Source organism: Platalea leucorodia (genome assembly GCF_965183815.1).
Source record: "Platalea leucorodia genome assembly, chromosome: 11".
Lineage (NCBI taxonomy): Eukaryota > Metazoa > Chordata > Aves > Pelecaniformes > Threskiornithidae > Platalea > Platalea leucorodia.
The window spans coordinates 16,417,901-16,443,418 of NC_138833.1; the positions used below are offsets into that span (position 1 = coordinate 16,417,901).

A 25,518-nucleotide genomic window follows, 5' to 3' on the forward strand; every position below is an offset into this window, starting at 1 on the left:
TTGATTTAAATGGTAGTATTACTGGACCCCTACACAGTGTCCAATTGACTTAGCTCACTTGGAGGTGAGACAACCAAGTTGCTTAAAAAAAATAAATCAAAGCAGGCAGGCAAATACACAGGGATTGCAGAGGGATGCAAGCTATTAGCTACAGGCAGGAGGATGTGGAAGTCTGGGATTTTTGTTTGTTTGCTTATTTTTCCTTTTGGTGGTATTCTTTTACAGTTTGGATGCACAATCCTAGCAAAACTGGGCTGGAAGATGTCCATGGCTGTTCCTCCCCAGTGCCTGCTGCCCTGCTCTGCTCCCACACTTGGAGCTCGACCATGAGCGTATCCTGATGAATGCAGCATAAGCCGGAAAAAGGGGAGACGAATCCATGATCTGGTGCATTAATTGCTGCCTGCCCGAGGCCTTGGTTCCAGACCTGTGGCATGTGCAGTATTTCATGTGTGACAGAGCTTTGTAATGCCTTGATTCTGTCCTCATCAGAAAATGACAGTATGAGCATCATTACTTTCTGTGGTTCTGGAAAGGTGGTGAAAGAAATTCAGTTTCCAGCCCCAAATATGCTGATTCTCTAAGGCAGTGTCCTATAAATCTAGTTACAGGTTCTTCTGTATTAGCTGCAAGTGCTGGAACACTCTTAATAGGAACAATGTCTATGTAGAAGGATGAAACCAAAATATGCGCTCCCGTGGCTTTCTACAGTGTAGAATTAAGGAGTGTAATCCAAATAATAACATCTAGTGCTTTTATAGGGCTGTATGCATATGGTGTAAATGACAGCTCATTAAACTTTATATCCTGCCAACAAGATAAGCATGTAATTAGTATTACATCCTTTTTTATAATTAGGAGACCTCATGCAAAAAAATGTGGCTCGCAAACCATATTTGAAGGCAGTGACTCACCCAGAATTAGGCTGTGGTGTGAAGATTGAGAAAATCGTGCTTTAGACCTGCCAGTGAATAAAAAAAGCAGAGACAAAAGGTTGAGCTGGTATCGGGTTGCTGCGCCTGGACTCATCTGCTGGAAAACATAGGTGGATTAACTTTTGAACATCAGGCTTGGGCTGGATCCCATTCTGTCACCCCTACATGAAGCCCAAGCTTTGTGCAAGACCATCCATCTTCCCCAGTTTGTAAAAAAGCATAAAGCTGGCACTGGCTCTGCATCGCGTTTCATGGCTGACTTGACAGGAATGCCGCCCCGTCGCCACGCTTGATCTGGAACGTGCTCACTGTGCTGTGCAGGGGCTCGTGTTTGCTGAGCAGCAGCCGCCCCGCGCCCTCCTCACCAGCCTGAATGGCTGAGCTGGGGAGAAAGGGGGAATTCCAGTCATCTGGGGATTATCCACAAATGTGTCTGTTTGTCACAGTCTGGGGTGAAAGGCTATTGCTGGCTCGTATGTGTGTGTCTCTTCCCCGGGGGGGAGGCTGTGGGGTGGCTCGCCCTGGACTTGGTGCCATCGTTTATGGCAAGAATGGATTTTCTCAGATCTGTGGGGCTGGCACTGACAATCTCTCCTATTTTATTGCCAGTTTGCTGCCATCCACCTTATGGCAGCCAGAGCCAAAACCATGAGGAGGAGCAATTGTTTTGTGGGCTGCAGTTTGCTCCTGGAAGCTCCCAGCCGAGGGAAGGAGGTGACAAGGCAGCTGCTGTGCTCGGGCCAAATTCCTGGCATGTTCCTGAAGGAAATGGGCTGCAGGGAGAAGCGGCCGGGTTTGTGTACGGCTGTGCAGCGCTGTCCTGCCGATCCCCATCTCCCTTGCTGGGCTGGAGGCAATACGCTTGTAGGGATGTGCTGGAGATGGGGACCTGCAGTCCCTCCGTGGTGCCAGACTCCTGCCTGATGCTGGTGCCCCTTCATAGCCAGCCGTTTCAAGAGATTAAGGGTTTATTTTCTCAACTCGCACTACTAAACTCCGGGGGATAATCTCTGACACAGATGTTTAATGGGAAGAAAACCGTGCAAAGCAGCAACCCAGAGAGGCCCAACCAGCTGGGCACGGACCGGGTGGTGGATGCGGCCTTCCTGCAGGCTGGGATGCGGTTTCCACGCAGCCCTGCAGCCCCGGGCCGCGAAGGTCCAGGGGGAGCAGGGTGAGACGCGGGGCACGGCCGGGCGAGGCCCTCGAGTAAACCCTCCGGTCTTCTCGGTGCCGCTGTTGGCTGCGGCCGCGGCCTGTGCGAGCGGGGACGCAGCAGGGCCCGGCCCGGGGCTCACCACGACGGCAGGTAGGCGGCCCCAGGTGCGGGTGCCTGGGCCGGACGCTCCCGCAGGCCGCGCCGGGCCCGGGCCGGGCGCGCTCCCCCTGAGGCACCGCCGGGCCCGCCCGCCCCGCCCCCGCGGGCGCCGCAGCTGATTGGCTCAGCGGGCGGCGTGGGCGTGGCCGCGGTGCCGGAGGAGGGGCGGAGCGTGGCGCGCCGGTGCCGCCCATTGGCTGGAGGCGCGCGCGGGGGGCGGGGCGCGGCGCGGGGGCGTGTGCCGGCGGCGGCGGCGGCGGCGGCGGCGCGGGCGGGCGGGCAGCGCGCGGGCCCTGCCCGGGCGGCGGCCCCAGAGCGGCGGCAGCTCCGCCCCCGCCCGCCGCGCCTCAGGGCTCCGCTCCGCCCGGCACCGCTGCGCTCCGCTCCGCTCCCCACGGCCCGGCACGGCCGCTCCCGGGGCGCGCCCGCGGCGGCGCCAGCTCCCCGGCGAGGCGGGCGCGCGCTTCGGCTTGAAAAAACATTGTAATTTTTTTTTTTAATTTTTTTTTTTTTTTTTTTTTTTTTTTTTTTGTGGTGGTCGGTGCGCGGGTGCGGGCAGCATGGGGCTGCCGGCGCTGGAGTTCAGCGAGTGTTGCCTGGACAGCCCCCAGTTCCGGGAGCGGCTCCGCTCCCACGAGGCCGAGCTGGAGAAGACCAACAAGTTCATCAAGGAGCTCATCAAGGACGGGAAGTCGCTCGTCGCCGCCCTCAAGAGTAAGTGAGGGGCCCGGGGCGGCCCAGCCGGGCCCCCGCGCCCTCCGGCCGGCCCCCCGGCACCGGCCCAGCGCAGCCTGCCCGGCCCGCCGGGGTCCGCCGGGCCGCCGTCCCGCCTGGCCCATCCTGGTCAGTGGCCTCCTGGTCCTGGTCCATCACGGACCACCTGCTCGCTCCCGTGGGCCCCCGGCCCTCTGTGCTCTGCCCGGTCCGTCAGGGCGTGCCTGGTCCTGGTCCACCCGCACACGCGTGGTCCGTCAGGATGAGCCTGGCCGTGGTCCCTCTGGACGTGCCTGGTCCATGGCCCTCAGGGGTTGGGTCCTTTGGGGGTGCTTTGCCGGGGTGACGGGTAGGTGCTGTGCCCCCCCGGTTGTCCTCTGTCCCCTCTCTGTTCAAAACCCCCGGTTTGTGGTGGGGGCTGTGCAGGAGGGGGACGCTGCGACGCCGGCTGCAGCCCCGGGACCGGGGAGACCCTCGCCTGCGGCCGGCAGCGTCCCGGTCCCCCTCGCACCCAGGCTGGGCTGGCTCCTGTCCCCGCGGCCGGGGACACCTCCGCATGGCTGCCCACTGCCACGGGTGGGTGGGTGAGCCCTCTGCGTGCCGGGCTGCTCCCCGAAGTAGCGTCTCCAGTGGTGTTCGCCCCGTGAGGCCATTTGGAGTTTTCTCATTTTATGTTTCTTTGGCCCAAATCACGGATCGCTTCCCCAGCTGGTGGGCTTCCCGTACCAAGCACGCCGGCAGCATGAGTTTTCATCTTGCCGAGCTCACCCTGCCCTGCTCCGGTTCTGTGCTGTGGGGCGGTGGGACAGGAGGGGGGCACGTCCACGGACACCCGTGCCATGGAGCCGCCCGTGGCATTGCCTGTGATGCACCAGCCTGGCCTCGGGGATGCGGTGGGGTGATTTTGGGAGCTGAGGTGCGGCGGTGTCATCCTCTGGGCGCGCAGGCAGGTGATGCTTCGACTGAGCCCACCATCCCGTCCTGTCCCGGGAGGGCTGAGCTGCAGCCATGGGGCTGATTCCTGCTCCCTGCCCTTCAGATCTCACACTGAGCAGTTCCCTTGTGCAGCAGCCGGTAACGTCTGGATTGCAGGGACCCCCATTGTACCAATTCTTGACATTTTGGGTTAAAAAAACCCCAAACCCAACAGCTATCATTGCATTTATGGTTCTGCAGGTCTGAGCTGTTTTCTGCTGCGGTGTGTTTGCCTGTCGAGCTGAAGGCAGCCTGTGCCTGGCCCTGCCTGGAGCATTCATTTTATTACAGAACAAATCCTACAGCGTCATTCTTCACTGAAAATAAATTTTGGGAATTAACTGGTGGGTCCCAAGGGTGTTCGCCTCTGGGTTTAGTCAGCGTGCACTTTGAGTGGGTTGCTCTGCAGGTGCTGGCTAAGGGGGCTGGCTGTGCCCTCGCCCCGGTCACGCTGCACGGCAGGTATTTTTGGGTGTGCTGAACCACTGTGTGCTTGTGGCTGCTGGTGGACGACTCTCCCGCCAGCCATGGCTGTGGCCATGCTGCACGGCCCCTGCACCCTGGGCTGTCCAAGCTGGGGCAGGAAGAATGCTCACCGGCCTCTGGAGATAAGGATGTTTTTATGGCTGAATTGTTTTGTAGTCTCTATTGAATGCATTCCTGGATTAGACCTTAATTCCTGTGCAGGGCCAGGGGTGTGTTCCACTGATGCCCAGGCTGCCGTCAGTAGGGGCATGAATAATGACGATTTTGCTGGAGTGTTAATTAATGCCCAAGCACCGGCGCTGCCTGGCCTCGCGGCCGCATCCCATACATGTGCGGCTGCAGGCACAGTGGCACGCTCCCCGCAGAGGTGGTCTACAGGGCACTTTGGGGGAAGGTTTGGGGGTGCGTGGGGCAGGGTGCTGCCCAAGGGGCTGGGGATGGGTGTCCCCTCCCTGGCTGTGATGCTCGGCTGCTCTGTGCATCCTCCTGCGTGTGGCTCCTTCTCCTGCTGTAAGAGCGACTTCACCAGCTGTGCGGCTGCTGGCGAGCCGTGATGCCTCTGGCTTCTCCAGCAGAGACCTGGCGCAGGACAGGATCTGGCCCAGCTATTTCCACATGTGTTACCCTCCGTGTGCGATGGGTCTGAGGTCTGGCTGTGTTGCGTGGGCCAGTACAGACCCTCTGGGTGTCCATCTGAGCATGGATGGAGATGCTCCAGGGGTGCAGAGCTGCTGTGCTGCCTCTTGCCGGGCGTTTCGCTACCACAGGTGTTTGGGACGGCACAGCCATGAGCTGCAGCCAGCGCAGGTGGTACCTGGTTGCCGTTCCTGGCAATGACCAGGCGCTCGCTTCTCTTACCCAGCTTTTATTTTTCTCTGGTGTCTCCAAGCGGTTTGTCTCCCTGTGGCTGGGCAGGGCGGCCTTATCTCACCGCCGGCATTGCCTCGATGCGTGCTCCTTGGCCGTCGTGGAGGGCACGCGGATACGGGGCTGGGCAGGTCCAGGGAGCAGCAAACCCCTGGCTTGGGGCATGCTGCCTCTGGAGCGAGGGGCTCGGAGGGCGTCTTGACTCTTGGCTCAGTGAGGTGGCCTACAACCAAAGTTACTTGAAGTCTTGGCAATATCCTCTCTCATTTTCCTTCCTCTTGCGTTTTCTGCTGAATGTTTCACATCCTCTTTGTTTTAAGACAGGCATGAGGGGAACGTAACTCTTTGTGTATCAGCGAGGGGCGGGTTGGACGGGGCCGTGGTGGGGAGGAAGATGATGCAGGAGGGAGGAGGACCCCTCCGCAGCTCTCGGCAGAAACGTTCTCCTGTTCCCCGCTGCCCTGCTTGGCCCTTTGCAGCCCCTGCACTGCCAACGCTGGTGGGGCAGCAGCGGTGAGCAGGGACGGTGAGGCTGGTGTAAAGGCACGTAAGAAAGTCTCTGTCTGGATTTGATGGAGGAGTTGTTCTGCAGCTACCCTGCTTTTGCCCTCTGTGAAGGTATGGAGAGAAGTGGTACTGATTCACAGTGCTTTCTCCTTCAGTTAAAAAATCACCCCACCCCAGTGAGTGTCTGTGCCTATTTCTATTGTCTCTCTTTGCTGCTTGGCTGGTACTAGGAGTGACCTGGTTTTCAGCAAAATGTGTCCCTCTTTCTCCCTTATACACCATACATAAATTATTCAGAAAGTTTTGCAAATGTGAAGACCTCAAGTGAGACATAAGTAATGAGCTTGAAGCTTGGATGCTGTGAAACTTGTTCTGCAGCGAAGGAGCTGTGGTGACCATCAGTACCAGGGTTACGGAAGCTTTTTGCCCCTTTGTGTGTCCCCTGTGCCTGCGAAACAGGGCAGGCAGGGAGCTGCGTCCCAGCCGGCAGCTGGTCGTGGTATGGTGGCTGCCCGTGGTGCCGGCATCGCCTCCAGCCCCTCTGCTTTGGTTGAGCGGGTTATCAAGTCCAGTCGCCCAGATGGTGATGCAAAGATGCTTTGCAGCTTTCTTCGGAAAACGAGCAGCGCATGTAACGATGGAGGATGTGTGGGTGCAGGTGGCTGGCAGCCATCGCCTCCCCCTGTGCCGCTGCGGGGGGGCTGAGTGGGGGCACCCTCCTCCTCCTTCTCCTCCTGCTCCCCACTGACCCCAGGTCTCCCCGTGCTGACAGGCGCTGTGTCCTTGTGGTGATGGGGCTGTGGAGGGCCGTGGGCCGTTGTCTCCTTTGGGCGCTGGGGCTGCAATCTGGTGCCCTGCCACGTTTCTGCTGTTGTTTTGTTTTGCTTCTTTCTCCAACTCCCAAGCACTAATTTGAAGCCACTGAACTCGTCCACGCCCCGGCCACTGCTGCGCTCGCACATCGCAGGCTGCAATTTGTGTGGCAGGGCCGGGCAGGGGCCGGCGAGGGCTCTGCAAATCCCCTCCCTGCGATGGGTGCGAGGGCCAGACCCTGGCCAGGCTGTGCCATGCCCCAACAGGGCTGTATCGTGCCCAGGGCTCCCGTGGGAAGGGTGGAGGTGCCCGTGCTCCTGAAGGGCACAGTTGGGCTGGTTTGGGGTTTTGGGTTGTTTTTCCCTTTGCTGTTTTTCGGCTGGATCACTGCAGAGCTGCAGCTGGGTGGTGAGGAGGAGCAGGACCAAAGGGGGATGCGGGTAAGGGGCGATGCTGGGGTGGACCTGAGCTCTGTGGTGCTGGGGAGCTCCTCGGGCCCTGATGGCTTCCTGGGGCAGATGCTGCGGCGCTGGCCTGCAGGTCTCGCGCTGGCTCTGCCCTCCACCAGCGTGCCCTGTGCCGGCTGCGGTGAGTGGCTGGGGCTTGCCCCCTGCTTCCACCTGCGCAGCCTGGTGCGTGCACTCAGATTTTAACGAGCTGCCTGGTGGGATGAACTGTGTTTGCCCGCGTAGCGCTGGGGTCGCGGAGGTGGCCTGTGCTGCCACCATGGGTGATGCCAGGAGGGCTTTTGCTGTGGCTGTGGGTTTTTTTCTGGGACACATCCTGCTCCGTGGCTGTTGTGCAGCTTAAAAAGCAAAGTGGGGTGGTTGTGCGGTTCGTGGTGGTGCTGTCGGTGTGCTGGGTTCTGCCCACAGACCATGCGCTCTGGGATGCACTTGTACACGGATTTGGTTTCACATCTCAGCAGCCTCTTGCTGAAACAGAGCCTTTATGAAATGTCTGTGCCCGTGGCTGTGGTGTGGCAGTACCGTACCCAGAGCTGGCGCCAACTCCGTGGCTTGCCTGGAAACGAAAGTGAAACATTTTCACGGTGTTCAACCTGAGCAGTTAATTCCCTTTTGATACAAACGAGGCTTAGTCTGGGAATAAGGAAATGTTCCAGACTCTGGCCGATACCTTCAGGTGCCTTCTGTCCCAGCCGACTTTGCTACCATTGCTGCCTTTCCCTGCCTGCTCTGCACGCCCTCCCAGTTCGGCAAGCTCGGTCCCCTGAGAGAGGTACCCCGACCAGAGCAAGACCCTGGCTTGGGTGGGTAGAGCTGCCCAGCTTGATGGGTGGATAGGTAACACGGTGCTGTGCACTTGAAATGTCCTTGTTCGCCTCTCCAGGGTGAAAGCCCTTGGGTGTGTTGGAGGAAGAGCCATGTCTTGGGCTGCTTCATAGCCCAGTGCTGTCTGGGGTGATGGGTCCTTGAGCCCCAGTGCCACAGGTGTGGGCCAGCGCTGGGGAGCCTGGGGAGGAGAAACCTGAAGTCCTTCTTGAATTATTTTTATCCTTTTGCCCTTCTGGTCCCTGAAGAAAGCAGTAACAGCCCAAACCTTCCCATCGCCTGTGCGCAGAGGAGAGAAGGGATTGACATACAGAGGTTTAGGTCTGGCCTTTCCAGAATGGCCCTTATTTTTGCAGGTGCAAACATTAATGGTCAGAGGCGGTCTCCTGGCTAGGAAACAGCTGTATGCTTGCAGACTTGGGTTTGGAGGAAAAGGAACGGTATACTTTCCGGAGGATGCAAAATAAAAGCAAAACCCCCATTGGGTTGCTGTGGCCGCTTGCGTTCGGTTCTGCTCTGGTTGTGCCATCAGAAATGGTGTTTGGCTGCCACTATCAAGCGCTCGGTGCTGGCCGCCTACGAGCAGCGATGGGGTGCGAGGGCTGCCAAGGTGAGTCATGCCGCGCTCGCTGCACAGCCCGTTTCGTGTCTTCCGAATGCTGGGGAAATTGCTGCCTCGCGGCAAGGAGGATTTCCTGGGGCTCGGTGGCAGCACCGCATCCGTGCGGGCAGAAACCCTGACCCTTTCCTGGGTGGTGGGAGCTGCCGTTGCCCGAGGAGCTCGCCCCATGCTCGGAGGGGCGGGGGGGTCTCTGCCAGTGCCGAGGCCAGCAGTGGCACGGCACGGCCAAGCCCCCTGTGCAGCTGCTGTGGGCTCTCTGCCTTGGCTGGGCGAGCAAACCGCAGGGCCAGTCTGGGGGGAAAGCACATGGTTTTGGGGTTTGGTTGCTAAGATGAGTTGCTTCTGATTTTTTCCTGCTTTGTTCACCCAACAAAGATGTCATGTGGCTCCTCTGTGAGGGTGTATTTCCTGCCCATTGCTTTCGCAGGGTGGTAGGAAACGTTTGGTGTGGGGAACACTTTGTGCTACGGGAGAAGTACGTGGTTACAGCTCAACCAGACAGTCGTGCCCCTGCGCCAGCACGGCCAAAGGCAAAAAGGACTTTTTCCTCTTTTGCATGACCTGTGTGGCTTGTGCAGTCACATATTTAATAGCTTGTCTGGTATTTTATTCAAACGAGGAGTAATACAAATGATAACACTCTGCTTTATTTTCAGCACAACTTGAAAGCTCCTCCTCTTCCTCTCTGGTGGAAATTAGCAACAGGAATGTGTTCCTGCTCAGGAGATGCTCTTTGTTTCTGATGGTGGGTCTCCACCACGAGTCGTGGAGGGATCGTTGTGCAGCCAGTGTTGGCTCCGGAGGACTGCATGCTTACCCTGTGTGGCTCAGCCTGATTGTAAGAAGGAAAACCTGGGATGCGACAGCCTTTTGCCCGCTGGGGTGTTGCAGTGGTTTACCCATGTGCACTGCCCACGGTTGCGATCTGTGCAGGAGGTTTGTGATGACATTGCCAGGCATCGTTCGTCCATCTCCCTGGGGGTCCCGTGGGGCTGCCTCAGGGTCCCCCTGCATGCAGCTGTGACCCCCAGTGCTGGCGTTTTGGGGGACTGATGTTGAGATCCAAGCTCCTAAGCGGGGTGGGCTCCTTGAGTCCCGTGCCAGCTGCGGAGCTGGTGCCGTGAGCTGCTGCACTGGGCTGCAGCCAGATCCGGCCTCTCGGCAGCGCCGGCGAGGGAAGCTGGTGAGCACAAGAGCTTGGGCGTGCAAGAGACTCTGCGTTTGTGATTAAGTCTTTTAAAATATACTGGCAGAAGGCTCGTTAGCAGGGCTTGGAGATCTTTTTAATTGGGAGTGTGCCACAGAGCACCTCTGGGCGCATGTCCTGATACACTGGTGTGGTGACAGTGTCCGGAGAAGCTGCTGCCCCTCTGCGTGCCACTGCCCAGCCGTGGCACCAGCACTGACCAGGTGTCCAGTGTTGGGTTAAACTCAGCCCTTTTGGCTTGGCAGGGGATGGATTGGGGAATAAACAGCAGCTTTGTGAGGCAGGGGCTGCGACTGACTGTGCTGCCGAAGCTGGCGTAGACTTGTGGCCAGGGAGAAAAATCTGAGGAGGAGGTGGACAGACCTGGAGAGAGGGATGTGGAGGCTGTTCTGGAGGGGACCTTTCCTGGGCAATGGGTGGGATGTCCCAGTGTTCCTCCAGTGCCAGAAGCCGGGTACCTGCTGAGTCCTGCTTATTCTTCCTGGAGCAGATTTGCCTGGTTTGGGTCAAGAGGACATTTTTCCAAAGCTGCAGATGTGCCAGCACAGCTGCATCTCACGTCCGTGTGTGTTTCTGCAATCCCGCCCGCACCATGCAGTGTGCATGGCGTTACCTGTGTGCTCTGGGACACAGGCTGGGGGTGGTGGGCTGTTTTGATTTCCTTTTTTTTTTTTCTTTGGGGGTGGCAACTCACAATGACGTTTAAAATGCGTGCGAGGAAATGCCGTTCCCATGGTTGCTGCGGGGAGGGTGGGAGGCAGTGGTGCCGGGGCTCTGCTGCGTGTCCCCATGCTTTCTGCGGGTTGGCACATGTGGTGCTTCCCTGGCTGATCCCAGCTGGGCAGGAGCCTGCAGCCGGGACAGGGCAAGCAGGGTTGGCCCTCGTGGTGCTGCCAGCCCCCTCCCTGGCTGGCAGAGGGGGACCGCCGACCCCTCTGCACTCACCCCCTCCCTGCAGGCACCCTGAAATAATCGTGTGCTTCTCCCTGAAACCCAGGGAGCAATGCCACGGCCTGAGCAGTGGCTGCGGCCATGCACAAAATGGGTCAGGGTTGCTCTGAGGGTTTGCATCCCTCCACCCGAGCAAAGGGGCATCAGAAACCCCTGCCCTGTGCGAGGAGCAGCAACAGCAGCACGGCAAAGCAAACCCTGCCCGCGCTGTGGTGGTTTTAGTTTGGGGTGTTTTGGGCAGCCCTTCCGCACCATCCAGCAGTGGGGCAGCTGGAGGATGGGCTTCGCTGGGTATCTGTCACTGTGCTTGGGTTTTTTTGATCCGTCAGTTTGAAGCAGACCTGAAGGAGCCGGTTCGGATGCAGCATGATGAGTAGCTGTAGCGTGACCGTGGTGGGCAGGGAGGGGAGGCAAAGTGAGGGGGAGCTCGTACCAAAACCCGCACAGCTTGTTCGCTTCTCGGCTGCTCAGTGTGAATCATCCCTCCCTCCTCCCCCGGGCACGCGAGCGGCTGTCACCACGGCCGGCGGAGCCGAGGCTGTTTTCCCTGTTTTCCTGGCGTGCTCCCATCCGCCGCCCCGCGAAGGCGCTTCCACCTGCTCCTCTTCATCGCTCCGTGCAAGCGCCTGGTGTCCCTGGACCTGCGGGCTGCACGCTCCTGATGAGGCATGCTCGTGAGGGCATCATCCCGGCTCTTAAGAGCAAGGATGTTCTTAAGTGTGGCTTGGAGGAACTGGGAATTGTGCTTCTCTGCCTCTGCTCCCGCCTGCTGATGGGAGCCTGGGGGTCACAGTGTGTCTGGGATGCTGGATGCGTGCTGGGGAGGGACAGCGGCTGCAGGATGCTCTGCGGAGTGGGGACTGCAGTGCAGACAGGGAAGGGGATGTCTCTGTGGTGATGCCAAGCCGGCTTCTAGCTGGAGTTGTGGGAAGTACACCAGCCTCCGGACCATCTGGCTCCCGCACGTGGAGTGGCGGGCGCAACCGTGCGGGGGCCGGGGCTGCCTGTGCCAGCGCGGTGGTGGAGGGGCCAGCGAAGGGCCCAGGTGCTGCTTCCTCACCCTTCCTTGCGGTTTAGACCCACAGCTGGGGTGCGGTGCTCCCCGTGGCACCCCATCACCGGGGGCAGCCAGCAGGTACCGCGGGCGGGCGGGGGCATCGCTGCGGCGCAGTGCCTGCTTGGGTGGCCACCGGCACGCGTGCTTTCTGCCCCGTGCCAGCCTAGCTAGGCGACTCTTTTTTATTCCCAAAAGACAAAAATGCTCCCCTTGTTCTGGGCTGTAGCCTAAGAGAATCTATTTTAAAAAGATATGGACTGTTTATCTACAGCCAGGCTGTAAATAGCTCATAAAATAAGAAAATAAGAACTTTCTTTTTCCACAGGGTTTGCCCAGCTCCCCGGCAGGTAGCCGTGCTGTGCCATGCTGCCCGTCCTGCAGCGGGGCTGGCGGAGCAGCAGGCCCGGTACCCGCAGTGCTGCCTTCGCAAGGTTCACGGCACGTGCAGCGATGGGCTCGAGGACATTTTTGCAACCTGCGTTTAGTTGCTGTTACCCCAGTGCGCTCGAGGTGCTGCATGTGGTGTGCATGCATGTGCATGTGGGCACAGCCACGTGCCTTTTCTTTTTAGCGGCTTCTAATCCTGCATCAGTATCTCCATGAGGGAAGTGTAAAGGGTTCTCTGCACAGGCCGAGTGACCTGTAAAATAAGCTGGCGTGCGCCTTTTTTAATAATACTGTCCGGTAGAGCGTCCCTTTGCTGTTTTTTTTTTTCTTTTTCTAGCTGAAACAGCGTCTGTCCAGAACCATGCCCTCACTGAGTGCTGGTTGCTTAGCAATGTTTTACAAAAAAAACCCCATTGCAGAGCAGAGCGGTTGGGTGGCTCTGCGGTTTGGGGGGAAGGCCCTGCCCTTGCTCCGTCCCCGGAGGAGCGGTGGGAGCCCCTGGACACCTGGGGCTCCGCTCCTTCCAGCCGGGGAGGCGGGCGCTGCCGTGGGGAGCGGGGCTCTGCTCTGGGGCAAGAACCTCCTGGGAGCATTTGAGCGAGGGTGGTCTGCAGGGAGCTGGGAAGCGTTTCCCGGTATTGCATTCCCAGCCGTTTTTCAGTGTCGGTGGCCTCGCAGGCTGGGAGAAAGCCCAGGTTAAAGGCAGCGATGCACTCTGGGCCATGCATCCCATTTCTCAGCCTGCGTGCCTCCCCAGGCTCTGCTGGAGTTTTTAATTTTTTCCCTGCTGAAGCAGGAAAAATTGACTCACTTGCCGGTGATATTCCTGCGAGCACGGTGGGATTTTTCCTGTTCTTACAGCTGAGGTGGAGCAGTGCTGGAGACAAAAGGATTTCCGCAGCCTCCTTGGGAGGAGAAGGAAGCAGGCTGCTGCAAAACTGCTTGTCGAGGGTCTGGGAGCTGACCCCACTTTCCTGCCCTGGCTGTGGGCACGCTGGCCGCTGGCGATAGCCACCACTGGGATGCAGCCCTGGGACGCGGCCCCTCGCACAGGAGTGGGCTGCCAAGCCAAGGCGGGGGACAGACAAGTTGCCCCGTTCTGTGGGCAGCATGTGCTGGCTGGGATGTGCCGGAGAGGACTCCTGTCCTGCCCGTGCTGCCCGTGGGCATGGGGCACAGGTCCCCTCCCCACCCAGGGTGCGAGGGTCCATAGACCCATCGTTCCCCATGGGACCTCGATGCTTTGGCGCCTGCCCCTTGAGAAATCAAGCCGGCTGCCTGCCGGGCCAGCTATTAACTAATTAGATTTAATAAAAAGCTAATCCAAATGTGTGGCTGGTGCCTGAGGCAATCTGCTCCCACCCAGTGTGCGGTGTCTGGCCGGGGGCTCTGCCAACGTGCCCCCCTCCGGCCCGGCGAGACCCCCGCCCGGCCTTCTGCTCCATTAATGGGCACTGCCTCGGCCAGGAGCAAATTTCTTCTGGATTAGCGTCCTCTAAATCGATTAGCTGTCTCGGGCAGGGCATTTTATTCTAATGAAATGTGATTCCAGGCTCCAGTCGATGAATTATTGTGGCAACGAGGGTAAAGTAATCTGCCACCTTTCTGTGGGTCGTTCCAGGGTTTGGAGAGGAGAGAAACGGAAAAGGCTCGGAGGAGAAATTATAATTAGCAGGGAAGCACGTTACACTATCACGGGCTCACCCACACTTCCACAGCGAGGGAGTTGGGGGGAAAATGGGGAGCTGTGAGTAAAACGTGGCATTTCCATCGTGCCGTCAGAGCCAATTTACTCGTAGGTGTAACGCTGGATGTATTTGCACGGCCCACCTGGTGCCAGCCGGGGAGCAGAGAAATGGCAGTGGGGCAGCTTGCAGATGGGGGGAAACGCAATAGTCAAAATCCTTGTTGCCTGAAAGAAATTGGAAATATCTTTCAGGGTTTCAGGCTTACAGCTAAGCAAGCACGGAGCAGCAGGAGAGCCGCTCTCCGCAGGTGTGCCATCGCTCTCCTTGTGGCAGTGCCATTCCCAAATGCCTCGTCCTGGCCCTGGCCCTGACTGTGATGGGGATTTTCACTACTGCTTCCTCACAACATTTTTTGCTTGTGCAGTCGGCTGCCTTTGGAAATGCCAGCCGGGGCAGTAATTTTCCATTTCATTACCACATCCCTGAAGTTTTCCAGGCGCTTAAGCTGTCGCCCATGTTTGCTGTTTTGGCGCATCCCTCCTCTGTGTTTAAGTGTTGAATATTTACATTTGATTTTATTCGGAGACCTTGTCTGCTCCCACCTGAGCTCCCTCCCCTTGCTCTGATGCCTGTCTGCCTGCCGGCAAACTTTCTGCCCGCTCAGCCATTGCTTGCTGCCGCGGCTGCAGGTTGGGATGGGCTGGGGGATGCTGCCATAAAACAACACCAGGATGTGAACAAAAATAAACACAGGGAAAAGTGCCAGACATGGTAGTTGGGTGGGGAAGTGGAGAAATCTTGTTTTGTTTTGTTTTACTGCTAAGTGCACGAAATGCTCTCCGTGTTCAGGGCCAGCGCAGGAGAGTGGGGGTGGCACCCCGAGGATGCTGACCTTCCTCGCACACGTGGACCATGCTTATGCCCCAGTGCAAGCTGCTGCCCCTTCCCCGGGTGTGAACGGGCCGTGCTGGGCATGCAGCACGTGCCCCACCAGGAGCCATGGGCAGCGATGCTCTGGGGGGCTGTGGGAGGACTGGGATGTTGCTACGTTCATGCAAAGCACCGGGAAGCCCCCCTGGGCGGTGGGCACGGGGTGGCTCCGTGCAGTGCTGGAGGGTGGGAAGGTGGCCGCGGGGATCTGACATGCTGGTTCCCAACACAGTGACAGTCAGCCTGGAAGTCGCCTGCCGGGGTGTTGGTACCCGGCTTGGTGCCCCTTATCTTCAAAGGCTGTTCCGGGGGTTTCCTGACGGTTCCCAGCCGCTGCCGGGAGGGCTCTGCTTTCTGGCAGCTTGCCTGCGTTTCTCTGAGCCTCAGTGCTCCTTGCTGGGAGCAAGGACCTGCTTTAGGCTGTGCCTTTCTGCAGCTGCAGACATCTGTCTTCTCAGCATCTCCAGAACCAGGAAGCCTTTCTGGGGCTCCTTGGCATCATTCATGGGTTTTATGTTCTCCTTCCTTGTCTTGACTGCAGGTAGAGACATCTCGTGGTGCTCTACCAGCCCAGCATGTGCAGGTTGCACTCGCAGTCTGCTCCTGGATTTCTAAAGTAATTTTATTTTCTGTCACTTTCCTTTGCCCCCACTTGACATCATCTGTCCTCTCTCTGCCTGTGTCTCTGAACTGAGAGCTGCTGCAGCTTGCTATGTGCCTCTTCCTCTCCACAAATAACCCGGTTAATGCAGAACGGGGGCAGGGCTGAACCATGCTGGGCACTAAACTGAGTGCTGTGCTTTGGAGCAGTTACTTCTGAAAAATCCCGTTTGGGCAAGTAGAGAAAATAGTCCAGAGTTTCCATGCAGGGCAGGACAGATGGGAGCCTCCCCGCATCTTCCTTTCCTGGAGAGATGGAGAGGTTGTTGAGCCCATTGCTGTTTGATGGTTCACGTGCCCGGTACTGAAGTGGGGGTCACTTTGGATGCGACCCTCGGCAGCGGTGAGGACTGCTTTGTTAACCGCTTCGTTAACCCATCCCTGCTGCCTTGGCCAGTTACTCTCCCGCCAGCAGCACGGGGAGGGGGAAACGGGCAGAGCTGTTTGAGTTCACTGGGTTTCTGAAGTGGCTCAGCCACCGTGAGATAAAGATCTGAGTCATGAAAGTTGCTGCTTGGGTTTTGTTGCAATAGGAAGCTATGGGCAAGTGCTAAGAAAAGCTGAACAGGAAGCAAGGAGAGTGGTGGTGAGACACCGCTGCAAAGCATCTGCGGCAAAGCAGGCTCTGCACCGGGGTAAAATGTGCAGAAATGGAGAAAGATCAGGGCTGGATCCAAGTCAGAGGAGCGGGGGCAGAAGGGCAAGGGCTCTGATTAACCATCGGCTTCCTCAAACCAGGAGGCGGCTGCTGGAAATAGAAGAGCAGCCGGAGCAGCGTGAGTCAAAGGAAGCAGCTTCTCGCCTCCTGCGCCGTCGGAGCCCCGAGCCCCGCTGCAGGACGTCACGCCGGGCTGAGCAGTGCCAGCAGGCTTGCGGGGCTGCCAGCAGCCCGACTTCCAGCCGCCACCACGGGCTTTTTTTGAGTGGGTTACCAGAACACGCGTTGCATGTTTGGACCATTTCTAGCACAGGTGATGGGAGGAGCAGGCAGGAGCCTGTGATGCCTCACTCATCTGCGACCAGATGTTTCTGAGAGTTCAGCTCTTATCTCCCTGAAGCTGTTTTTACTGATCTTAAAGTTTTCTGTAAAGTTGCATCTCGCTGCCGGGGCTCCGGTGAGCCAGTGCCCAGGGCTGCAGCTGGTGAGCAGGGGCCGAGGTCAGGCTCCTGCCTTCTCTGTGAGGGCTCACTGTGGGAAAAGGGGCTGCCTTCCCCTGCTCCTCCAAAGTGAGCAACGGCCCCAGCCCACGGGACAGGTAGGGGCTTCTTTCTTGCTTTCTCTTTTTCTTTGAAAGCTGCTCCTTCCTCCTTTGGCATGACCTGCCCAGCGATACACAGGCAAAGTCAGCAAACCCTCCTTTTTCCCCCAGCTGGGCTGGTCCCCTTGGCCTTCGAATGGGGCTGCTGTGGGCAGACACCTGCAAACGGGGCTGCTGTGGGCGAGGGTCGCCTTGTGTTCCTGGGACATGAAACCTCCTCCATCTTCCTGGAAATCCAACCATCTCTCCAGGAGACCCGATGGTCCCTCCTGCTTCATTTCCCTTGGATGTTCAGAACCTTTCATCAGGCATCTTGGGAAGCTTTGCAGAAATGTCCTGGCCTGGCAAGGCTCCCAAGATAACTCCAAACATTATTGATTTGGGGGTGGCAAGATGACGTGGCCAGGGTGCTGGGCTGGTGGGCAGCGGGGGGATAATTTTAGCTGTGCAACCAGGCTGTCCTTCCAAAGGCTGACTGTGTTTTTCACGAAGCACAGAACTTTTATCTCTTAAAATACCATGGAAATAATTCATGTCTTCAGTGTGTTACTCAAATCTGATCTGCTATTTGAGCCCAGTCAATAGTCCCATTCATCCTACAATAGGTTCTCTGTCCCTCTGGCAAACATTTTGCCGTACGAAGCCACGTTGAGTGTGTGAAGCGAGGCATACGGTGATGCCTTGGCTGGGCAGCAGTGCGATGTGCTCCTGTGGTCGCAGTAAAAGGCTGAGCAGGAGCTGTGGCACCTCCTGGTTCTTCAGTCTTGGGGCCATCTTGGACAGATCATTCAGTTTTTCTTGCGCTTTAGCATGTCCAAGCAGTTTTGGGTTTTTCACTGGAAGCATAGTTTGTAGGGTATACATATTTGTAAACTTTCCATGGTAAAATGAAATTTTGGGATTTGGGGAGGTGGGATTTGGCCTCCTCACGTGTGCTGTTGAGACAAGGCTCAGTACTGCATTTTGGCTGGAGGCCATGCGTGCGGTAGAGGCACCGAAATAGGGTCTGGGGGTGCTGCGGGGCCCCGGCAGCGATGCCTTCCTCGCCTTGGGGGGTCCCGTGTGGGATGAGCACAGGGACTGCACCCATTGCACTGGTCCTTGGGGTCATCTCCCGCTTGGTGTAGCACCCTCAAACCTCCATCTCCGTCACGTGCCGAGCCAGGGCAGCCTTTCCGCAGGGTTTTGCACACAAACGTGACAGCAGAAGCTGCTGCCGGAGGTGGGGTAGTCTCTGCTCATCTGGTTTTATATATTTACTTGAATGATGAATCAGAGGGGGAACCTGCCAGCAGCTGCAGTGCTGTCCTAAATCGCTGATTAACTCCAACTGCCCAGCAGAGAAGTTATTTAATAAACAAATCATAATTATGTATGAAAGCAGCTTGGGGATTGTGCTGGGTCCAGAGGACCGCAGTCTGTCACAGGAGCGGGGCTTTTGCTGACCTCCAATGGGAAGCGCAAAGAGAGAGGATTTAAACCTCTTGGAACAAATTAAGCATTTAATGACGCTGCCCCGATGCTCCATGCCGACCCCAGCAGTGCATGGGCTGGGCCCCTCTAGGGGGGCTAAGTTTTGATGCTGGTGGCTGCAAACGCTGCTTTTCAGGCACAAAGCGCTTGTTGCTGGATTCCCCTGCCACAGGGCCGTGGTTCGGTCAGAGCATCCCAACCTCAGCAGTGCAGCAGAGCGCTTGCGTACCTCTGCGGGCCAGATCCAGTCATTCATTCCCGGCTCTAGCCTTTCCCAAACACCATCCATGGACAGCCTTAAGTGCCGCAGGGCGTTGCATGAGCCCATGGCGGCTTTGCTCTGGCATTGTGCCCGAAGCCCCGGCTTGCTGGGTAGTTGCTGGTGGCGGCTGCTTGCTGTGGAGTCAGACACCATATTGCTGCTTTCTAAGCACCCTTGGCGGGCCGTAATCCGGCTCTTTTGGCTGCTGATTAGAGTGGCTGTTCACTGGATTACCTATCCTGGCTGGCCTGTGCCCACCATGGGGTTGCTCGGTGCAGTCCCCCATCGCCCGGGGAGGTGTGGGGCTGCGGAGGTGCTGCCGGGGCGGCTGAGTGGGCTGTGGGGGCTTCTCTGGGCTCCTGCGTCTGAGCTGTTTTGCAGGACAGATCCCCCAGTTGGATCCTGCCCTGGCTTCGGTGGAGGAGGCTCCTGGCAGGCCATTGAGATGGTGGTGGACGTGAACCATCCCCTGCTGCAGCTGCACACTGTGAGACCCCGCAGAGCCCCTGCTGTGGCCCCATGGGGAGTGCGGGGTGAGGAGCTGCCCTTTGCTGCTCTGTGTCCTGCTGCAGTTCCCCCCATCCCCTCCCCGGGGCTGGCAGCAGCATGGCTTGCATGCTGGGCTCACGGCTTGCACACAGCAGCTTGCACAACACGGCGGGTTTGCCTCGGGGTCAGCCCGTGGCACCCGTGCATCGTGCTGGTTCCCTTCCTGGCTGGCTGCTGCGGGCGCTGGTGGAGGCAGCGCTGCCCAAAGCTGCGGCTGCGCATGGGGCGACCCGCCGTGCTGGGAACGCAGGAGCTGCGGGGTGGTGGCACCTGCGTGGCGAGATCCCCAGCAAACAGCGAGACTGTGCTGCTCTCTTTGGTTGACCTGTTGCTCCGGGATTTGCACTGGTTATGCTGAAGTGTTTCTGTCCGGGGGCTGTCACTGGCCAGCGCTACCTGGGGCTCTGTGCACGTGTGTGTTATCCCGGTAGCCTGGGTAGATGATGTCTGATGACGGTCAGACCTTGCACTTCTGTGGTGTGGGCTGTGTGCAGATCCCAAAGCATTTTGCAGACCCTGAGGCTTTACCTCCCTTGTCCCTGGGAGGCAGGACCCGTCGTTTTCTCCTGTCGTGCCAAAAGGGGAGCTGCCGTGTCGAGGACCGAAGAGGCTTGCCCAAATGTCAGCACCCAGTGAGAGCGCCAGGAGCAAGGCCAGGCCTCGTGTTGGCACGCCGCGCGGTGCAGCCGCAAAGCCGTCAGTCCCTTCTGCGCACCCACGGGCACACACGCCTTAAGGAGAGCTGGAAGCATTTTCTTAAAAAATAGCCAGAAATTGGGCCGTGAGGTAGATGCAGGTTTTTTGGAGAAGCTTTAAGGAACTTGTCAAACCCACGAGGGGAGAGCTGGTGGCTTCTGTCCTTGTGGTTGTCAGTGGGAGTGTGGTCACCTCCCCAGTGAGGGGGCTGGGAACCCGCTTGGGGCGGTGGGGCTGCCGCTGCTGCTGGGAGGGGACAGGCAGTGCCACCACTGGCAGCCAGGCAGAGGTGCCTGCAGGGAGGGGACAGGCTCCTGCCCTCCCAGGGACCCTCCTGTCCCTCTCCGGGGGCTTGCGGGGCTTGCGGGGGATGCGCAGCCTGAGCCTGCCATTCCCTGCTGCGGGGGAAGGAAGGGGCAGGAGTCTCGGTTCCTGTTGTCCAATTGAGCATTAAATGTAGGCTATTAAGCAATTTTCTTTGCAGGAAGTGTAGAAATACCGCTCTGTGTGAGCACAACCTCTGTCAGACACCGAAAGCCCTGGAAGTTGCAGAGTGCAACTGGCCTCATCAGCATCCTTTGCTTTCCCCCTTTGCAGCAGCATTAACCCTTCACTGCTGGACTGGTCAGCAGGTTTGTCTTTAACTTGAACCTCCCACAGTGTCCTGCTGCTCCTGCCTCTGTCCCGGGTGCCCCAATAGCACAGCTGGGCCAGAGCTATTTTTGCTTTTTCCAGCTTAAACAGCAAGCTGGCTGCAAAGTCAGCTTTGGGGCGAGCCCCCACTTTCTGAGCCAACAGTATAACTTTTTCCCTGGTCGACGGTGCTCCCCGGCAGGCAGCGGGACTGGGCACCAGGCGGGCAGGAGGGGACATCTGTCTTCTTGATGTCTCATTTTGATGTATTATAGTTCCCCTCTGTGTCCTGTGGTCACATTTCCCAGCTGTCCATCCCAGCTAGGAAAAGCATGCAAGTGGAGGAGTTGCAATCCTCCTCAGCACCTTATAAATTTTTATTTAAGGGAGAAGCTCCCTGCTGTACGTCTGCCCAGGCACTTTACCTCTGTGGTCCCTTTGGGAAAGCCTGGAAATGTTTTAAATGCTGAACACAAAGAGGGAGGGTGATAAGGGTGTTGCACATAGGTGAGATGTTCAGCTGAGGAATAAAGCTGGGGAAAGAGCTGGGAGCCAGTGACAGGGAGAGAGTGGCTCGTGGCTGGGCTGTGGTGCAAGTGACTTCCCCGAAGTGACCAAAACTCCGCATGCTGAGTCACCTGAACTGTGGATGCGTTGGATCTGATGCCTGTGCACCGGGGAACAGGGCTGCCCCGTCTCACAGCGGCATGCCCCCGGGGAGACCTGAGTGGGGAGCTGCCCCTCTGCGGACCTGGCTGGGATGGGATTGTCCTGTTGCGCGCGGGGTGCTGTGCATGTGGAGGAAGGTTGTGAAATCACGACGTCTTCATTCTATAAACGGCCTTTTTCAATAGTTCCAAATTCCTTTGGAAGGGGCTTTTTATGTAAAAAACAACCACTTCAGTCTCATTGCAGTAATAGCAGCCACTTCCCCGAAAGAATATGTAACTCTCGGTAGCTGAGGAGGAGGAGGGATGCTGGGGTGATCCGGGAGGACAGACAGCGGGAGGGTGAGGTGCTCCCTTGTGGCAGAGCTGCTGCGGGCTGGAGTGACATTGGCTTCAGCCGGGTTTGGAGGGAGCCCTGGTGCCTGGAGGTGTGAGGCTGGGACAGGACCTCAGCCAGCAATTACCCGGTTCCCTGGCTAGTGGAGGGAGGAGGAGAGATGTGGGGTACCAGGCAAGAAGCGGGCTGGGCACGAGGGAGGAGGGATGGGCAAAGCAGTCAACTGGGGCTGCTTTCAGGCGCAGGCAGCTGCCCTCTGCCTTATTGGGAGCCATCCCCGCTCTGCGCTGTTCCTGCAGTGGACGGCGAGGATGCGGTGGATGGTGAGGATGCTGAGCGTGTCTCCACTGTGTGAGGGACGGGTGCTGCGGTATTCGGTGGCACGCTGCATGCCCCTGCTCTGACTCTGCAAGCGGCTGCTTCTGTGGTGCGTGCTGGGGCAGGACCCTGGGTGCTGGCAGGGCAGGGCTCGGTGGGATGCTCCGTCCCCTGCCATGGGGGCAGAGTGGACGCTTTTCAGAGGTATGGCCAAAACTGGCTCCTGAACATTTCCTAGGGGACTGTTCACAAAAAAGGCAAAGCTATGGCTCAGGAATTGTTGTGTGGGAACTTCTCAAGGTGCAGCAGGCAGGGAGCAGCCGGAGGCAGATCCCCTGCCTGCGCCCTTCGTGCCGCTCAGCTTTGCCGTACTGATGGACGAGCGATGCTGGGTGCTGTGGGGATGAGCAATGCGGGTCGGCGGGAGCTGGCCACCTCCTTCCATCTGTGATCACTGCTCTCTGACCTGCTGCTGAGAAAGACAGGATCAGACCTCAGAGTTCAGCTCAAACTCCCTCCTTGCCGGGACAGGCCCCTGCCGGTAACTGCCCTCTGCAAGGTCACGTCTCATCCATGTCACTTGTCCCTGCCCTCTGCAGTTTTCTCCCCCGTTGCACCCGGTTCAGGTCATAAACCCTCTGCCAGGAAGGGAAAGTGCTTGGGAAGGGCAGTGCTGCTGGGCTGCTCCCCTAAATGGTTGAGTGGGTAGCCCTGTATCGCAGTAACGAGCAGATACATCACTTTTAAAAGGGCATTTTATTTTGATTATTGGTTGCTGTAGCTACGCAACTGGACCTCCGCCATGTGGTGCGTGTGCTTGTTTTCTGTCAAGTGGAGTTCCCCGAAAGGGATCATCCCATCCCTGCTAGCGTGGGGGTGCGAATGGGGAGCCGTGGGAGGTGACGATGAGGAAGAGGAGGACTGCGATAGCAACCCCCTGCGGGATGGTCAGCCTGGAGAGGGGAAAGGAATGAGTCATGGACAGGGGGACGGTGGGGCAGGATGGTCCTTTGTTGGAGCAGAGGGGAGGGCGGGCAGGCATGGCAGGGCTTCAGACGGAAGGCGTTGCCTCGCAGGTGGGACAGAGATCTGCTTTGCTGCTGCTTGGCCAGTGTTTTCTCTGAGGGGTTTTGTCTCGGATCCTGGGTGCAGGTGGGCATGTGGCTCCACGGTGGCAGCCCCGGGGCTGAGGCTGCACCCTGGACTTTCCCAAAGTGGCTGCAGCCTGGGGCAGTGGCCAGGGGCGGCAGGGGCCACTGCTTGCCTTCCCACCCTCCCAGTGTTTCAGCAGCTTGCGCAGGGCTGTTTTCACCTCCTGGGATGCCTCTGCCAGACATCATGCTTTCCTTGCTGCCTCTGGAGATCTTCAGTGCTCTGTGCTGCAGCCACGAGGCGTGATGGGCAGAGGAAGGACTCATCAGCAGCAGGGCTGCAGGCTGCGCGCCCACGTCTGGGCACCGCTGGGCTGGCTGCCACTGCACCGTCCCTGCAGGTGTGTTGCAACCTCGCTGCTTCTGCCAGCACCTGTGTGTCCCTGGATCCATCCTGGCCAGCCTGGCTCCTGTTCTTGCAGGACCACCATCCAGTGGTGCCTGGACCCCGAGCTGGTCGCATTGCTCAGGCAGAAGGGTTTTTCTGGCTTTGTGGTGGTTTTTGCTGATGTTGCGGTTGACTGATGAAGCCAGCCGGCGAACTTGGAAGCAAAACTTTCACAGCCCTTGGCGCAGCCTGGCTGTGACTCATGCGCGGGATCCGGGTGGTTTTACTCGTGTACGAGAGGAAGCAAAAGTTTCTGTCGAGCCTTTGTAGGATTTTGCGTTTGCTCATCCGTAGCCCTGGGGAAGAAGAAGCCTCAGGAGCTGAGCTCGCCCATGGAGGGGCCGCCCTGCTTTCCCTGTGCGCCCCTGCCTGCAGCACAGCTGGGAGCTTTGGCTGCTTCCACTGGAGGGGTTTTTCCCCAAAATGTAGCTGAGAGGCTCAAACTTTTAGGAAAACGGGATGCTAGGAGTGCAGGTGGGTGTAACGGTGGGCACAAGGAGGACGATGAGGACCTTCTGTGCCAGCTCCTTGCTTGCCCCCAGAGGTGTGGTGCAGGCACAGGTGCCCCTCTCTCCTTTTCTGGCTGAGCCTGCCACTAATTTTAGCATCTGCTTTGCCCCTGCGACTTGGCTGTGTCGTTCAGCGAGCAGCTGCCGATGATCCTCCTTTATCGCTGTCGCACCAGGAATTATCTCCTTCTCCCCCTGCTTCTCCCTCGCCTATTTATAAGCGCTGTGGGCCATTGCTGCCGGGTGCTGCCAGCTCCGAAGGCTTCTTGGCTTCGCCTTGGCTCGTGCCTGGTGGCTGCAGAGCCCCAGCCTCCTCCTCGCTTGCAGCGGGGAGGGCTGGCCCTGGCAAGGGGTGCTGCTCGAATGCAGCTGACCCTGCCTGGGGCCACGGGAGCTTGGCTCCCTCTGGGGGGTTCACCTCCACGCTGGGGCAGCATCCCTCAGGGTCCTGCCCAGCTGGCGGTGGGCATGAAGGATGTCATGGCAGGTCTGGTTTGGCTGGGGATGTGCCGTGCATAATGTGCGCAGGGTACCGGTGAGGCCACAGTGTGCAGCAGGGAGAGCGTGGCTGGTGGCTGATGGTCAGCATGGAGCTGGAGGAGAGGAAATGACTTCTTAAGTCATTAACGTCATCTTCGTTATAATTCCAGAGGAGGCAGGAGGCTGCCTGGCTCCAGGGACAGGGTTAAAGTCCCCGAGCCCTCCGGCTGCCCCAGCGAGGGAAGGGGGGCTGCTCCACCACAGCCGGCAACAGTATGTGGAGGAGAGTGGGGTGAGCTGCACCGGTTGTGTGAAGTCAGCCGGGACTGAGCTGTGGGCAGGATTAGCCCCAGGGCTCTAAGCGTAGACACTCGGAGCAGCTTTGATGCTTGGAGAAAGCTTTAAATTCTCTTATCCCACAGGGAAAGCAAAGTGCTTGAATTCCTTTGCGGTTATCTTTTGGCTGTTGGTGTCCAAGAGGAGGAAAGGGCCTTTGTGTACACACGCATGTTTTCCACCTGTGCTTGGAAGGAAGAAAAACGCTGAATTTTTGGATTTTGAGTGAAGAAATGCACAGGGGAATTAGCATTATGTCTTCGTAATGCCGTCTGCATGCCTGCAGTCTCTCGCATTGCTCAAGTACAAGTTCCCCTCCAAGCCGGTGGCCTTGCAGTGCCTGGGAGGGTGTGTGTCTGCGTGTGCAGGGTTACGGGGCCGGTTGGAAAAGCCAATCCTGGATCCGCTCAGGTCACTGCAAGTAAGAACTTTACAGGATTCAGATCTCGGAGAGAATCTGCAGCTTGGAAAGCAATAAACCTCTGCACTATCTCCCGTACATGGTGCCTTTGTTCAGCAGGACTGGGAGCCTGTGCAGAGGTGCCGTCTCTTGGCGGGCAGCATGGGAGCTGCCCTGGCAGTGCTGCCCTGCATTGCCATTTGCCACTGCCCCGTGGCGCTGGGCTTGAGCTCCTGCATGGTTCTCCTGGTATTTTGCGGTTTCATCTCCTGTAGTGTATTTTGGTGGGTGCTGGCTGGGACCCCACAGAGCCCCATCCCTGGGGTGGGTGCAGGAGAAGGGCAGCATTCTTGGGGGTTCCCTGGCACCAGGGGTCCCCGTCGGATGGGTCTGTCCATGGAGGCTGGCTGGCTGGGATTACATGTCTGCCTGCATGGTGCTGTTGGTGGGCTTTTTCCTTTTCTAACATCTGTGTTTTCCCCTCTCCCACTCCCTCGGCAGACCTGTCGGCGGCCAAGCGCAAGTTTGCAGACTCCCTCAACGAGTTTAAATTCCGCTGCATTGGTGACGCTGAAACGGATGATGAGATCTGCATAGGTGAGTCCTGGGCGCTGGTGCCGTGGGTAGCCCTGAAGCCATGTTCCAGACCC

The 25,518-nt window shown here is 58.2% G+C and overlaps 1 protein-coding gene across 3 annotated transcripts in view; it reads left to right on the forward strand.

Annotated features, from left to right (window-relative positions):
* Positions 1–2,798: 2,798 nt before the first annotated feature.
* ARHGAP26 (Rho GTPase activating protein 26) overlaps positions 2,799–25,518 on the forward strand; it is a 150,888-nt gene continuing 128,168 nt past the window's right edge. For all 3 annotated transcript variants that reach the window (XM_082323734.1, XM_082323735.1, XM_082323736.1), the window contains exons 1-2: positions 2,799–2,967; positions 25,370–25,465. In XM_082323734.1, the coding sequence (XP_082179860.1) occupies positions 2,814–2,967; positions 25,370–25,465 (250 nt within the window). In that variant the 5' untranslated portion in view covers positions 2,799–2,813. The remainder of the gene's footprint in view (positions 2,968–25,369; positions 25,466–25,518) is intronic.